A 16,153-nucleotide genomic window follows, 5' to 3' on the forward strand; every position below is an offset into this window, starting at 1 on the left:
GCAACATGGATTAAATAGAAATTCTGCGTCCCCATGGCAACGGGAAGACACCCTCCAGCTACCCCGCCCTCTCTGCCTCCACACAGGACTATAACAACCAGCACCTCTGCTTCACCGGAAGCCTTTGGTTATCCACACCCTTATGGGGAACTCGAGGGGGGAATGCACCTACCTCGTGGCCTCCTGATGAAGCCATGACACATTTGGCACGTAGAACATGACTCCGAAGAAAAGCAGAGGCTCGTTCGCAAATTTGTCCAGATGTTTCTTCAGCGGCTTCTCCAGTTCCACCCATCTCGCTTGCTGGCTCTTGCTGAGGAACCAAAGGCCGAAGTAGTGCGTCTAGATAAGAGGGTAGAAAAATCCCATCAGCTTGTGTTTCTCCCAGCAGTCCACGGCCACACAGAAAACAAGGCGCCCACAGCTGCATCGTCAGAACCCTGAGACCCTGGGCCTGCAGGTGAAGACTCACCTTCTTCTACCTTCCCAGCTTGGGACAAACTAAAAGAGCACATGAGCGTGGTACCGTGGCCTCCGTGGAGCTCCCAACCGACTCTGCTGTCTGTGCGTGTGGGTGCCTGTAAACCCGTGTTACGTTAGGGAATGGGAAAGACTGGGCTCAGGGCTGACCGCACGGGAGTATATGGAGCACATAGGCCAAGGTCAGCCTGGGTGTCTGTCCTCAGGAGGTAGCCACCTTGGGTTTTTAGACAAGATCTCTCACTAGGACCTTGGGGTTCACTGACAAGACTAGACTGGCTAGGGAGCCCCAAGCAGCTTCCTGTCTCTGCCTCCTGATGCTGGGGTTACAAGTGTGGCCCACCACATCTGGCTTTTGTTTGTTTGTTGGTTGGTTTTTGTTTTTTGTTTTTTGAGACAGGGTCTCTTTGTGTTAGCCTTGGCTGTCCTGGACTCGCTTTGTAGACCAGGCTGATCTTGAACTCACAGAGAAATGCCTGCCTCTGCCTCACAAGTGCTGGGATTAAAAGGTGTGCGCCACCATGCGCAGCTAGGACTTTTTATGAGTCCTAGCTGGGGTTGAACTCAGGTCCTCGTGCTGAGCTGTCTCCCCAGCCCCAGAGCTGACTTCTTCCCTAAGTCCAGAAAGGTGCCCTGTGTGATTTCACACACAGCATGGACCATAAACCCCGCCAGGGGAAAGCTTTGGCAATGTAGAAATGTTTCACAGAAATCCACCAGACTTTAACCAAAAAGCCACGTGCTCCAGTTTGTGCTTTCGTGTGTGCTTGAAAAGCAGCGTCCCTGTGCCGTTTTTAGTCTACATGAACTGTGATTAATTTCTCTGCATACCAAGCTTTGAGACTGGAAGGCTCCCCTCTCTCCAGCTGCCCCCAAAGCCGCTGGTGGCTCTCGGCAGATTACAGCGGCATTTGGTAGATGAAAGTGTGATTATCATCCTAAAACTTGGAGCCTCAACCACTTCGGCTATGAGCAGCGTGCTGAATGACTGAACGGGTACCTTCATGCCCCCAATCCCCTCTTTATATGAACGTGCGCTAGGATTTCAGGATTAGTGCAAAAAAGACAGAGCGCTGCTTCTGAAAACTGGGCTGGCTCACAGCTCACCTGGAGCCCTGCCTTCAGAAGAATGTTCTCATTGCCAAGTTTAATTTCCAAAGGCATTCTTTCTCCGCCCTCACCGCAGCTGGCCAGCCCTCCACTCACCACACAGCGATCCCTACAAAAATCCCCAGTGAAGCCGTGGTCCCGCTCTCCCAGCACACCAGCTGTGCCCTGGCCTAGGAAAGCTGGAGCAGCACACAGGCTGCCAGGGATATTTTCTCAGATGGGTGAAATGGTGGCCTCCTCCGTGGCGCTGCAAAGGGTACCCACAAAATGCGTGCCTCAGTGATGCCCCTCTCCACTCAGACAAAGCTGACTGAGCCCATCCTCACCCAGCTGGGTATGACCCGGCTTCTGTGAGCCCCTCCGGGTTTCCAACATGAGAGAAGATGCGGTTGGGGTTTACAGGGCACCGCAGAGAAGGGCTCTGTGGCTCCTCTACCTCCACGTGCTGACTCAACATACGAAGGAATGCTGGGCTGCTAGAGCTTTGCCTTTAAGGTGGGATTTCTTATCCATGGGCTGCAAGGAACACTGGCTAGCTAATAGCTGCCACCCGTGTCCATGGCCCACAGCAAGCAAAACGTCATAAGGCAGGTCACGTGACCCCTTTGCACTGGCTCTTTTTAGCAGCCATATTGTCATGGTTTAGAACTAGAAACCCCCACCTCCCAGAGGCTCATGTGCCTCACGAGTCAGGCTACCAGGGCCTGCTGGGAACACGCCCTGGAAGAAGACCACGGGGACCCTGAGCCCTTTCTCTCCCTGTTGCCTTCTGACTGCTGTGCGCCTGGTTTTGCTCCTCTGTGTCCCTCCAGCAGGATGCGCTGCCTTGTCACAGGCACAAAACGAAGGGGCCAACAAATGACAAGCAGAGACCATACTCTGAAATCAACTTTTCCTCGTCATAAGCTCATCACCTCACATTACCACATACAGGGGCAGAAAGGATAACTCTATGGACCACAGAATTAGGAAGTACTGCCAGGTGGGGGTACAGGGTGGAGAGGTAGCTGCCCAGCAAAGTCCTTGCTAAGCAAGCAGGAAGGCCTCGATTTGGAACCCTGGCACCCACATAAAAGCACCCCAGCACCTGGGTGCAGCACCAAGCACAGCATTATGCGTACGCAATCCCAGTGACCGGTTAAGCTTAGATGAACTGAGGAACTCCCGTTAGGAAGAGATTCTTTCTCAAATAAGCACAGCTGAGGGAAAGGCAAGACTTCAACCTCTGGGCCACAAACACATGCGCACACTCACCTCGCGCGCACACCATAAACACACAGGGAGGAGGGGAAACGGGTCAGCGGCTCACACCTATCTATAATCCTGGTGCTTGGGAGACTGAAGAAAGAGGATCATGAGTTTGAAGTCAACCTAGGCTACAAAGCAATCCCCTACCTCACAACAACAAACAGCAGAACCAACCAGGTGTGATGGCACGTGCCTATAAGGCCAGCCCTTGGGAGGTGTGGGCAAAAGGGTCAGGTCAAGATAATTCTCAGTTACAGAAAGGATCCAAGGCCAGCCTAGGCTACAAGAGACTCTGTCTCAAAAACAAAACAAGCAACAACAATAAAACCACACACCGAAACAAACAAGAAAGGGAAAGGAAGGGAAGGGAAGGGAAGGGAAGGGAAGGGAAGGGAAGGGAAGGGAAGGGAAGGGAAGGGAAGGGAAGGGAAGGGGAGGGAAGGGGAGGGCAGGGGAGGGGAAGGGAAGGGAAGGGAAGCAGGCTAGCATCAGCAACACGAGAAATCGGCTAATGGAGGCTGGATTAACAACAGACAACAGAAAGGCCTTAAAAAGACAAGAAAAATAACCACAATGCAGGAGGAGGTCCTGCAACCCTCTCAAAGTCTAGTCGCAGGCACTTGTCACACTGGAACAGGCGTGTGGTGCCCACACTGACCCCAGGAATCAGAGACATGAGATACAGGCCGACCCCCCACCCCAGCCCCACCCCGGGTGCTTAATTCAGCACCTGAAAAAAGACAGTCCCTGGAGCTTCTTCTTCGTTGGATCAATCCCTTCACTGGGGAAGTGCCATAGTTAAGTCCCTTTTACAAATGAGAACTGAGGTCCTGTACTTAAGTTATGAGGCTCAGTGTAGTGATTTCTAGTCATAAGAGAGCCGCTTTGTAAGCATGTGCAAAGGAAGGAAGTGCACACAGCTGCTCAGCAGACTAATCTCTCCTTCCACTAGAAGCAGTGCTGCCATGTGTGCCATATTTTCATGTTCCATGCTTCATCCTAATAAAGATATTCATTCAAAATTTTAACATTCAAATTATGAGGAGACAGCAATAACCATACACACAACTCAAGAATTGATTTGGGGAGTAACTTTTTTTTTTAATTTGTAAAAGATGTGTCTATTTAATGTGTTTAATTGTTTTGCATGCATATGTTGTCTATGCATGCCTGGTACCCACAGAGGCCAGAAGAGGGCATCACATCCTCTGGAATCAGAGTTGCAAATGTTTGTAAACCACCATGTGGGTGCTTGGAATCAAACTCAGGTTTTCTGCAAGAACAGCCAGTGCTTTTAACAACTGAATCATTTCTCTAGCCCGAAAATAAAATTTGTATTGCTCTTACACCTTGTAGGGTATTCTTCTATTTTTCCTTCTTTTCATTCCCACACGCTGAGATCACTACAGCAGGAAACACAGACAGACACACAGACACCCACACACACACACACTCACCACAGAGAGAGAGAGAGAGAGAGAGAGAGAGAGAGAGAGAGAGAGAGCACAGTACGATTTGAGACTCAAAGTCCTAATCTTGTGCTGCATAAACAGTAAAGAGTTCTAAACAACAAACCAAATCACCTTTAATAGAAATTGAATTTGTGGTGTAAGCGCTTGCTGCTGCCGCCGCCAATACACTCTTTTCCAAAAGGCGCCAAGCTGTTTCCAGTGATTCACAATGCAATTATCTGGTGAAACAGTTATAAAACTACTCAAGAAATGAGGCCCTGTGATAAAGAGGCAAATGAAATGGAGAGGCAATTATGAACAAAGACAAAGGCCAAACAGTCCACAGATCAAGGGGGAAAGCTCAACGCTCTCTCGCTACCACAGAAAAGCAAATCAAAATTACAGTGGGGTTCTAAGTCATCCCCACTGAAATGACTGTCATGAAAACAAATGCTGGCAAGAGTGGGGGAGGCCATCGACACTGGTGGCAGATGTCCTAGTGAGCCAACATGGAGATCAGTATCAAGGTTCTTCCAACAGTGAAACTGGGCCTACTGTGTGATCTGGGGATACAGCCAAAGAGAGAGTCTGACGATGGCTCACTACAGCCAAGTTACAGGGTCAGCCTTGGTGTCAATCCACAGATAAACTGATAAATGGGCCAAGAAAATGTACAAATATAAACCATGGAGTTTAAGCGAGTCATAAAAAACAATGTTTTTTTTTCTCCCAGAAAACAGATGGAATTGGAGAGCATATTAAGCAAGGTAAACCATACCCGAAAAGACAAATGTCACTTTTTCTTTCATATGTGACTCCTAGAATATATATGCATGTACATAAAGGTATGTGTGTGTATGTATGCCGTACATAGATACATATATGTTTATATATTTGTATGTTTATATGCCCACACATATATACATACACAACATACATACACAAAGACATATGGGAACCTGTGGCTGTTGTCAATTGGTTGAGTGCTTGTCTACCATGTGCAAGTCCCCAAGTTCAATCCCACCACCATGACAAGCTGGGTGTGGTGACTCACACTGTAATCCCAGCATTCCCATGGGCAGGTGGGAGGACAGATACCAGGAAACAGGAGACAATGAGGAAGAGTAGACCCAGTTAAGTATATAACACACCTAGGAAGGACACCACAAAGCCTATCACCTTGTACAAATACATGTTAATAAAAATTTTAAAGCTTTGGGAAGAGGAGAGGAAAAACTATCCTTGAAGGCATCTGCAGCACGGCTTTCTGTGTTGCTCTTATTTAAAATGTTGGGCTTGGTTACCCTGCATGAGGTTTCCAGCTTCACACTGGTTTTTTTTAAGCTGTACCCCAAGGGGCCTCCTCCACCCCACTTACATCTCTCATGCCTCCTCCAGCTGTTTCCACACTGGGGTGGAAAGACTGTGCCTGCAGCTTCTTACCCGGCTTTTTTGGGGGGAGGGGGGTATGGTACAGCACAGGTTTATCTGGCCCCTTCTCTACAAATTGCATCACAGTAAATGGAGTCAGAATCACAACTCCAGCTAGCTGGGTACCAAGCAACTCCCTGTGCCTGGTCCAAGGGCTGTCTCTCCCGCCAGGCACAGCTGTGTATACCCAGCTTAAAGTTCAGCCCAGTTGGGCTCCCCAGGTTTCACCACCAAACACTGCCACAGAGTGTGTGGAATGTGGCCAACGATTACAAGCAGAAGCCACCTCTCTTCCATGACTAGAGGGACCTCATTCCCCTGAGGAAAGGCCAGCTTTCTGTCTAATGCACCAAATGTAAGCCAGACCTGGCTGGCCTCCGGGCATAAATCCCATGTTGTATTTTCATTTAAGCCCACAGCTCTGAGTTCTACAATGGCAGAGAAAGATGGCAGTAAAAACCAGTTCCCAGAAAGAGGATCTGTGTCTCTGAGTTAGTCACTAAGAACCGGCTAAGATGGACCAGCATAGGGAGAGCCACGGGAGGATGACATTTTCATGTGAGCACTTCCTGGATTTGTCCGGAGTTTTGCATTTTAACAGACGTATATCTGTCTATACGCACTAAAATGTCAGCTAGTGTTTGCAGCAGCAGACAGCGTTCGCAGTAACGACTGTGGAAAGATCCCAGAGAATAAAGACCTGTAAGCAGAGCAGACAGTGGACAGCTTGTGCTGTGACCTAAGTACGAGATGTCCCCATAAGCTCAAGTGTTTGGGCCCTTGGTCCCCAGCTGATGGTACTGTCTTTGAGAAAGTTGTGGGGGCTTAATGGAGGATATGGGTCATCGGGGGCGGGGGCCTGCCCCACGTCCTGACTGCTCCCTGCCTGGCTGTGAAGGCGACCTGCACTGGCACGCCTCTCCCCCTTGCTGCACTCTACCTCCTCAAACAGGAGCCCAAGCAAGTCCTTTCTTGAGTTGTTTTTCCAGACACCATTCAGTGACAAGGAAAGCAGGAGACAGAGCTGTGTCTGTGGAGAATCTTGTCCCTTCTCGCTCTGATGTGGCTCTCATAGTGCTCCAAAGAAAACACGTTTTAGAACTAGTTCGGGGTGCTGCTGATACGATTCCTTTTTATCGTGGTGCTGGAGAGTACGTCCGTCCTGGACCTCGCACATGGCAGGCAAGCACCCTCCCCCTGAGCCACATCTCCACCCATCACCCATTCGTTTATAATGAGATGATGTGTAATTGCACACACACTCAACTATTCATGACAAAAGATTGTTGAGGGTTTGGTTGCTCCAGTTTTGTGACCCATGGCATGGCTTTAATGCCATCTGTGAGGGTTACACATGCAGTCCTGGCAATTACAAGGGATTAAAGCCTTGATCTTAACGCAGGCATTCTGAGGAGGTAATCAGCCAGAAGCAAGAGTTTAGAATATCTTGTATTAAGCTCTAACAGGCTGCCCGCCTCACCCAGTATTTCAGCTGTCAATCAAGAAGCAGAGCTGGTATGGCTCCACCTGAGAGAAAGGAAAGAGTTCTGGCCGGCCGAGCGCTGAAGGCATCTCTCAGGCAGGAGAAATGCTTGAGGCACAGCCACAAAGCAGGGCTCTGAGCCACTCCTCATGCTATGTTCCAGAGCCTCTGGAGAATTAAGCCGCTGTCCTCCACAGCTGGAGAGCCGTAAGACTATCTCGTGTGCACCCTGCCTTCTGCACTGGGAAGCTCTGGGAATTCAAGAACGCATCTGCAACTAACAAGGGGACCACACTTGTTCCTGCAGCCCGGGAAACAAGCTGCAGCCTTAAGAGGGACCCTTGAAGCCAACCAGGATGGATCTTGGCAGCAGGGAAAGCAGTCTCCAGAGGCATTGTGACTCCCGCAGAGCACACCCAGTGAGGAAGACTGTGAGTGATGGTTGAGCAATTGCCACCCCTGTTCCTTCTAAAATGAAGGCACAGTTATCATTACAGCAGAGACTAAGCTAGCTAAGATTTCCAAGTATACGCACGCATGCACGCACGCCACCCCCAACCCCCTTTGGCCTCTGCTTCCGTTCCTGACTCTAGGTTCCTGCCTTGAGCTCCTGCTGTCCTAGATGACAACTGTAAAACACATCTCATTGGCCCCTGTGCTGATCATTTTAAAGCCCTGGCTATGGGTAAGCCGGTTGTAGAATAGAGGCGGATTCCACTGGTAGGGGGATGTGGTTTTCCTGTCAATCAGATAGTCCCTCCATCAGAAGGTCAGAGTCCTTGCCAAGTGCCAATAGATTAACGTCATTCAAACCACACACCCATCTGTAGTGTGAGTTCATCTTCCTTTAAGGGAGATGTGTACCAAGCCCCTGTGTCACTAAAACCTTTATACATTATGAAAATAGCCAACTATGGGGTATTAATGCTCCAGCTGATAGCGTTGGGTAAAATATTAATTCGTAAAAGAAATTAGGCAGTAGGTGCCCACAAAATACAAGGCCACAATTTGTGGGGGCCAACCCAGTGTTTATCCTCTCCAGGTTTGTGTGGAAGACCTTCCTGTTGGAGGCATGTGCCCAGTCTGCTCTCTCCCCATCTTGAGTTGGGGAGGAGCTACTATCGGATTGACTAGGAAGGGTCTGCCCTCCAGTTTTATCTGTCATGGGATGAAAGTGGAGGACCCCAAGAGAAAGTGATTTGCTCAGAGGTGACAAACTTGCTGAGTGCCTGTCAGCACAAAGCCAGCATGAAAGCTGAGCCGCACCTTCGCACTAAGCTGTCACTCACGCAAACATGCACACTTGACAGGAGCCTCTGAACTGCTCCCTTTATCCTGACTGACAGGTGGTTGTAGGATCATCTGGGGTTGTCCTTTGACCTCTCAGAGGAGCCAGCACCCCTCATTCTCACTGTTCCCCAGCACTTTTCTGGTCAATGGAGATGTCTGCGTGCGCACGCGCACACACACATACACACACACACACACACACACACACACAGAGAGAGAGAGAGAGAGAGAGAGAGAGAGAGAGAGAGAGAGAGAGAGAGAGAACCCCAGCATGCCAGCTGTTCTTGGCTTCCTCCTCTCTGCAAATCCAGCCCACTGTGCTAAGAATGACCTGCCATCTTTCTTACCAGAACGCCTAATGCAACCTCAGGCCCAGATTCAAATCATGAAGGCTGTGTGTGTGTGTGTGTGTGTGTGTGTGTGTGTGTGTGTGTGTGTATGTGTGTGTGTGTATGTACAGATGTGCTCGCCCAAGCAGTGTGTATGGAGGCCAGGCTGACATATCACAATGTCTTCAAGAACCTTACTTTGAACAAGTCTCCCACTGAACGGGACCTCAGCACATCAGCTAGACTGGCTGGCCACTGAGCCCGGGGACTCAGCCATCTGTATCTACCCCAGTCTGGCTTAGAGGCACACACTGCCACACTTGACCTTTTATGTGAGTGCCTGAGAACCGAAGTCAAGCCACCCTCATGCAGCAGGCTCTTCACTCACTGAGCCCTGTCTAGCGTCCAGCCCTCTCCCGCCTCTCCCTGTCCCCTGCCCCACAGGAGTCTGTGCACTGACTAAGGACAGGCACCACCCTAGCCCTATTCTAGAATGTGCTTCAGTGCAGGTGGCATCCAGTCTCCACCCGACACCTGAGTGCTGGGCCCGCCTTCTGCTCCCAGGTGTCCCTCAAGTCACTCAAGTCACGCAAGTCACTCAAGATTTTATTTAATAAAAATGCACTTCAAAGACATTCAAGTATGAACAATTATGACCTCCTGGACACAGCACCCCCTATTTCCAGACAGAGTGACTTTTAAGATGGACAGTGGGGACTACAAAGTAAGCATCACTATTCCCAGTTCAAAGATGGGGAAACAGGCCCAGATAGCTCCTGAAATTTCTGCACAGTTACTCAGCAAATGAGAGCCAGAACATCATTTGAACCAAGTCCAATGCAATGAACTGACCTTCCCTTATAGCTACTTACTTACATATTATAATGAGCCTCATGCATATGTATGACATGCTAATTTAATACGACTAGGAAAGTTCAAGGAACACCTCACTACCTTTCCTTTGCTGTGACCTCTAATTTAAGTTTTTTTAAATAAGAATTTAGATTAAGTTAAATATGCATAGCCCAAAATGCCTCCACTAAGCAAAGCTCAGCCAGCTGCCTGCCGTCAGCAAGGCTAGGACTTTCTCAGCCTGCTCTCCTGTGGTCTGAGCCACCCAGCTCTACGCATGTGCTGCCGAGGACAGCCCCTGGCTGCATGTGGGGTTGAGCATGAACAGTCAGCCTACCCAGACACCGAAGCTGGAGCCCAAACATTGAGAGCTGCAAGGAACAGAGGCGTCCAGAAACTGGAGCCTCCCAGGCGACGATGGTCACCCCAGGGACCCAGGTGAGGAGAGCGACCAGCAGCCTCTTCTTTGCCATGAAATACTGGACAAGGCTTTCACCTGGACACCAGTGACATCCCAGGGGTCTTGTGCCACTCAGTGTAGGCTGGAGCACCCCGCCAGCCAGTGTGTCATGTGGCCATCAGTGTGGACTCCTTACAAAAGATTCTGGTCCTGAATGCCCAGAAACTGAAACCGCAAGGTTCCCTGGGCACAGCATACTGCCCCGAATCCCTTCTAATGGTGACCTGCCAGCTGCGGTGCCTGGCTGTGATCCAGGCGGGAGGCTGAGGCAGGAGGATGGTAAGCTGGAGATCTGCAGGGGTCACACAGTTAGAACCTCCCTCAAAAACCCAGAACAAACAACAGAAAAGAACAGCATGCATAAGGCCCAAAGGAACAAATGCCCACTTTAGCAGCTCTCCCCAGCGGTGGGAGGACAGCTCTGGCAGTTAAGTGCTTAGTATACAAGCAGAAGGATGTGAGTTCAATTCCCAGAACCCACATCAACGTCCCATGTTATGGCATGCTTGGAGTCCCAGGGCTGGGAGGTGTGGGGGCAGACACAGGAGGGTCCCTGGAGACTGAATTGTCTCTAAGGACCTGGACAACAGTCCTGAGGACGACACCCAAGCTTGTCCTCTGGCCTCCGTGCTCACACACGTGCATGTGCATTTGTTTTTAATTCTTAAAAAAAAAAAAAAAGCTTTCTCAATGTCTCTGGGTCAGTCTCACTTTAAGTGTTATTTGTTCCTTCTCTTTGTGAGGCGGGGGAAACACAGAAACAAACAAAAGGCAGCTGCAGCCAGAAGGAATGTGGGTGGTTTCTCTTTGTGACGCAGCCATTGAACCTGAATGCCAACTGCCCACTCAACTGTTTTCAAGAAGAAGAAGAAGAAATGACTTTGGTGGAGAGAGTCTCTCAGTTCTGCCTCCCCCTAAAATATCGCAAGGGAAACAAAAGGAAACCCACTTTCCCACACCAGCTGTAGGCCTTTCCTTCTGACATCAGCAGTGGTCTCCTGGGCTGCTGGAGCCTGGTCAGGCCACACCCACACTAAGAATAGCAGGTTCTTAGGCTAAAAACACAGCAGGTGCCAACACGTTAGCAGATAGCTGGTTCCTTTGAGGAGCCCCCTCCCAGGTCCCCACCACACTCTTGGGATGAGCAAGCTCAACTCACCTCCCGAAGCTCCAGCCTCTGGGCCACGGCCTCAAGGCACTCCTGCCCCGTGCTTTCCACAGACAGAGTGCACTCGATGACATTGCTGTCCAGCAGGCGGATCCGGGTCACAAAGCAGTTCTTGCTCAGGACATTGTAGCGCCGAGTCCTGCGGAGCTTCAGGCCGAAAGGCATGGCTCTGCGGCCTGGGGACACCGCCCACCTCTCCTGGCACAGGCACCTGAGATGGCCTTAGTAGTTTCGCGTTGGGATGGTCACTCTAAAGTATGGCAAAAGGTGTCCATGCCCACGGGGCCCTCTGCAGGACAGCTGTAGAGGAAAGAGAGACAGTCTGAACATCCAGTGCATGGGAAGCTGTTGGTGCAACACACACACACACACACACACACACACACACACACACACACACACACACACGGAGGCAGATGGAGAATCAGATTCAAGCACCTTCAAGCTCGGCAGATCCTGGGTGCCTTGTTGGAGGCTCTGTATCTCACCCTCTCTCATCCGGGTGACATTCAAGAAGACCCAGGAAGAAGAGGTGCTTATTAGAAAAGACCCATCCCAGATACACAGCGTCCCCAGACTCCTCGGGGCCCCGTACCCACTTGCACTCACACCGCCATCCTCCTCTCGGGCCACTCTCTGTATGAGGAGAGGAACTGGGAGACCCTGAACTGCTCAGAATATTTTAACTCAGAATGTTTAACTTCATGAGGAAACGTGTGAGATGAACTTCCTTGTGGTTTTGTATAGATTGGGGGGGCGGGAGCGCAGCGAGATGGCTCAGTGGGAAGGGTGCTTGCTGCTGCAAACCCTGACAACCCGAGTTAGATCCTCAGAGCTCACACAGTAGAAGAACCGGCTCCCAAAAATTGTCCTCTGACCTCCACATGCATGTTGTGTCATATACACGAGCACATGAACACAGTTACGGTCAATAAATGTATGTAATAGGAAATGATTGTGAAAACACGTGGTGACTTTGGGACAGCAACCAACCCACTAAAAGCTTCATCTTGTTCCTAGCATACAGCATTAGGTTTTTATAGCCTTTTACAACTTTCAACATTTACTTTAATAGCCACTTACTTAGAATGTATTATGTAAACCCTGGCATCATATATTTAACAAAGATACTTTCTACTTTTTAAATTTATAATATAGAATTCTCACTGCCACCTTTATTTTCGTGCTGAGGATAAACCCCAGGGCCTTGCCCCTGCTAAGCCCACATTTTCCCTGTGAGCTATGTCCCTAGTCCCTGAAATATATAAGTTCTTTAATCAACTTCAAAATCTTACTCTGTGTCCCTTTTGCCCCACATGAGCCCCCCCCCACATGGTTCTGCTCCTTCAAACAGGACTTGGTGCAAAAGTCCTGTCACCAATTACAGATCATGTAACCCGTGAGTAACGAGATTTACTGGCACTTCCGTATACCACCAAATGAAAACAACAACGTGGCAAACACAAGAATCAAACACCAAGCAAGGTGGCTTTACCGTAGCACCCTGAACCAGCAATGTTCTGGTCGGGAGGCTCAGGAAACTTCTTTCAAAGAAGTCAGCAACACGCAGCAGCAGAGCGCTTCTCCATCCCGCTGCCTGCTCCCACCAGGCTCGGGCGGGGGACTACCGCTTGCTGGACCAACAGCTGTGTTCACTCAGGCAGCTGCACGCAGGCTTAGGCCCCCCCATCCACCCTGACACAGCACTGCCCAGAGCTCCACTGACACCTGCAAGAGCCGATCGATGGAGAAATGAGCTGTCTATGATATTTATACTGTGCTCCATTCCAGAGGCCCAGGCCTCCTGAGGGTTGTCAGGGCATAACCCTACAACACAGCAAAACACACTCCCAGCCTCCCTCGGCAGCCTTTGATACCTGCCCTCGGCACATTCCTGAGCGTGGCAGGTACATGTTTTATGACAGCTTAAAATACATATGGCTAGAAATGCTGGCTTGGTAAAATAGATTAGCATTTTTGAACCTCTTTATGTTGGCAGCGTATCATGTTTACCTCCAAGCCACGCCAGTCTGATCTCCTGATAGGGACAGAAAATATGGAGGGACCCACCCAAAGGGGGGGAGGGGGCAGCAAAGAAGAAGCGAATCCAGAATATTCATAAGTGTTTACTGGTGAAGTCCCTCTGGTTACCAAGACACAGGACAGGCAGGCTGAGACTCAATGCCTACGTTAAGACAGCCTCACACAGACAGAAATGTCTGCTCCTTGGACAACAGTTGCATTTCTCTTCCTGGGCCAGGCACTTCACGTTTGGGTGTGTCTCTCTTAAACACCTATGAAAGAATGTGGCTGGCTTGGTACCTACCTGGCTGTCCCAGCAAGAACAATCTCTTGGCATAGTCTACGGCGTGCATGACACAACGCATGGGTGGGCGAAACAACCACCAACTCCCCAGCCAAGTACATGGATAACTGCAGCTCTCGCAAGGGGCAGAATGCACACACATTGTCAGCCCAGCAGCTCTCAGCCTGGGCTCCTGGTGATGCAAAACAGAACTCTGTACCTTTCTAAACCACCTTTCGACTGCCTTGTCAATGACCTCTGACACAGCCTTCAGAAGTGTCGATGGTCAAAGCTAATGAACGACTTGGCAAAGTACCTATTTCACTATGGCCTTCCACCTCCCAAGCTGTCCCCCAGGCCAAAAGTGGAGAAATAAGAAAAATAAAAGGAGATGTGTTGTTGATCTTGATTAAATCCAGTTTAGTGGGAGAAAGGGGAAAAAAAAACCCTAAGAAATATGGGAGGCAACTAGGGAAAACAACATAAAGGAGAGAAATAGAGAAATTACATAATATGTGTAAGTTACTGATAATGTTTTTTATTGTGTGTATGGTGTATGTGTACCATCCATGTGTGTGCACGCACAGATGTACACTTACTACAGAGGTCAGAGGGCAATGCCCAGCGTCTTCCTCAAGCACTCTCCACCTCATTTATTGTTTCAGAGACATTTTCTCGCTGATACGGAGCTCACTGGGTGGTTAAGCCAGCTGGCCAGCAAGCCAGGGATCCCTCGGGTGAACCACTGCAGTACGTGTTTGCATGGGTCTGCGTCTCGAACTCACGCCTCAACACCTGCAAGGCAAGTCCTCAGTGGTCCACCTCCTGGCCCTCAGCCTTCTGTGTTTCTGACAGTGGCACTGTAGTTATGCAGGACAGAGATACTAGGAGATATCAGTAGCTCTGTCATGAGTAAAAATGTCAGGAGGGCCTTGAGGAATGGCTCAGCAGTGAACAGCACTGGCTGCGCTTGCAGAGGACCTGGGTTCAATTCCCAGCATCAGGAGATCCAATGCCCTCTTCTGTCCTCTATGAGCACTGCAGACACATGATGCAGACATACATGAATGCAAAAAACCATGCATATGAAAATAAAGGAAAACACTTAAATGTCACAATGCCTATAATTTTAATGATATATATATGTATGTATGTACACACATACAAACACATGGTGTACACACATACACACTTACATGTATATAAATTCAGAGCTCAAACAACTGCTGACAGTAGTTGAATGCAAGTGGTAGCATACAGATGCTACCACACTGCTCTGTCTCCACCAACCGAAAATGCTTTCATGACAAAAAGTTGAAGAAAAGGCGCCTCTCCACGTAGATGGTATAGCAACGGCTAAGGCTTTGTGACTTAACCAACATCATGTGCACTTTTTTTTTCTACTTAATTTTATTTTATGTGCATTGGTGTGAGGGTGTCAGATCATCTGTAACTGGGTAGTTACAGACAGTTGTGAGCTGCCATGTGGGTGCCAGGAATTGAACCCGGGTCCTTTGGAAGAACAGACAGTGCTCGTAACCACTGAGCCATCTCCCTGGCCCCCATATGTGCATATTTTAACTAACTAATTGGGGTGGAAAAACATGAGCACAATTTGATGCCCCTACCACCCAAAGCTAAAAATGTGTTTCTCTGTTTCTTCCACAGGCACTGTTCACCCACTCCGGGACAAGCCACAGAGCCACGCTTGCTTCCAGGAGGAACTGCAGGCAACCCTGGCCATAAGCAAGTGTGACGCTGCAGGGTAATCCCAGGTGGCCCTATGCTGTAACGACACAGACGGACCTGGAACTCGGCTCAATGTTAACATTTTTATGGGCAGCGACTGGGCCTAGATTTTCAGCTCTTGAGGAGATCATTACTCACACACCAAGCTCTGCCTTTACTTATCACTCAGCGCCACACAGCTCCTTGCTTGCCACAGACTGCTTCTACCATCTCCCTGACACTCCAGAGCCTGGGCTCTTGCCGGGCTTCCCCAGACCCCCTTCTCTGGGTCCTTATCACAGTTGCTTTGTCACGTGAAGAACACCAAACCCAGAACTAAAAACCGTACAGAAAGGATTGTGTTTATGACACCTCCCCATGTTCCCAACAAAGACTGTTTTAAACATATAATAAAATGCAAAAGGGAGGGGGAATAAGGAAAAAAAAACCCTACCATGGGGCACCATCTCACCATACTCAGAAAGGCCATCGTTAGAAAAACAAAATCAATGGGCTGGTGTGGTGTTTCTCAACCTGTGGGTCGGACCCCTCTGGCAGCCCTCTGTCTCCAAAATATTTACATTACAATTCATACCAGAGGCTAAATCACAGTTACGACATAGCAACAGAAAACTGTTGTGGTTGTGGGTCACCACGACATGAGGAACTGTAGGAAAGGGTCGCAGCACTAGGAAGGTTGAGAACCACTGGGCAAGAGAGATGACGGCCCAGTGTGTAAGGTAAGAGTGTGTGCTGTACAGCCATGAGGACCACACACCCACACAAGAAAGGGGGAGGGGTAACACGCTGGTGAAGTG

General features: G+C 49.5%; 1 protein-coding gene across 5 annotated transcripts in view; it reads right to left on the reverse strand.

The window, feature by feature from the left end:
* PTPN14 (protein tyrosine phosphatase non-receptor type 14) overlaps positions 1-16,153 on the reverse strand; it is a 138,276-nt gene that overhangs the window by 73,599 nt on the left and 48,524 nt on the right. For 4 of the 5 annotated variants that reach the window (XR_014777457.1, XM_084773203.1, XM_084773202.1 and 1 more), the window contains 2 exons: positions 11,294-11,602; positions 173-342 (listed from right to left, as the gene is read on the reverse strand). Coding sequence is in view for 4 of the 5 variants with exons in the window: in XM_084773203.1 (XP_084629329.1) it covers positions 173-342; positions 11,294-11,467 (344 nt within the window). In the remaining variant the exon portion in view is untranslated. Of the gene's footprint in view, positions 1-172; positions 343-11,293; positions 11,603-12,797; positions 13,114-16,153 lie in introns of those variants that run through there. The other variant, XM_084773204.1, reaches the window with a different exon arrangement.

Source organism: Acomys minous, assembly GCF_964271855.1.
Source record: "Acomys minous genome assembly, chromosome: 1".
Taxonomy (NCBI): domain Eukaryota; kingdom Metazoa; phylum Chordata; class Mammalia; order Rodentia; family Muridae; genus Acomys; species Acomys minous.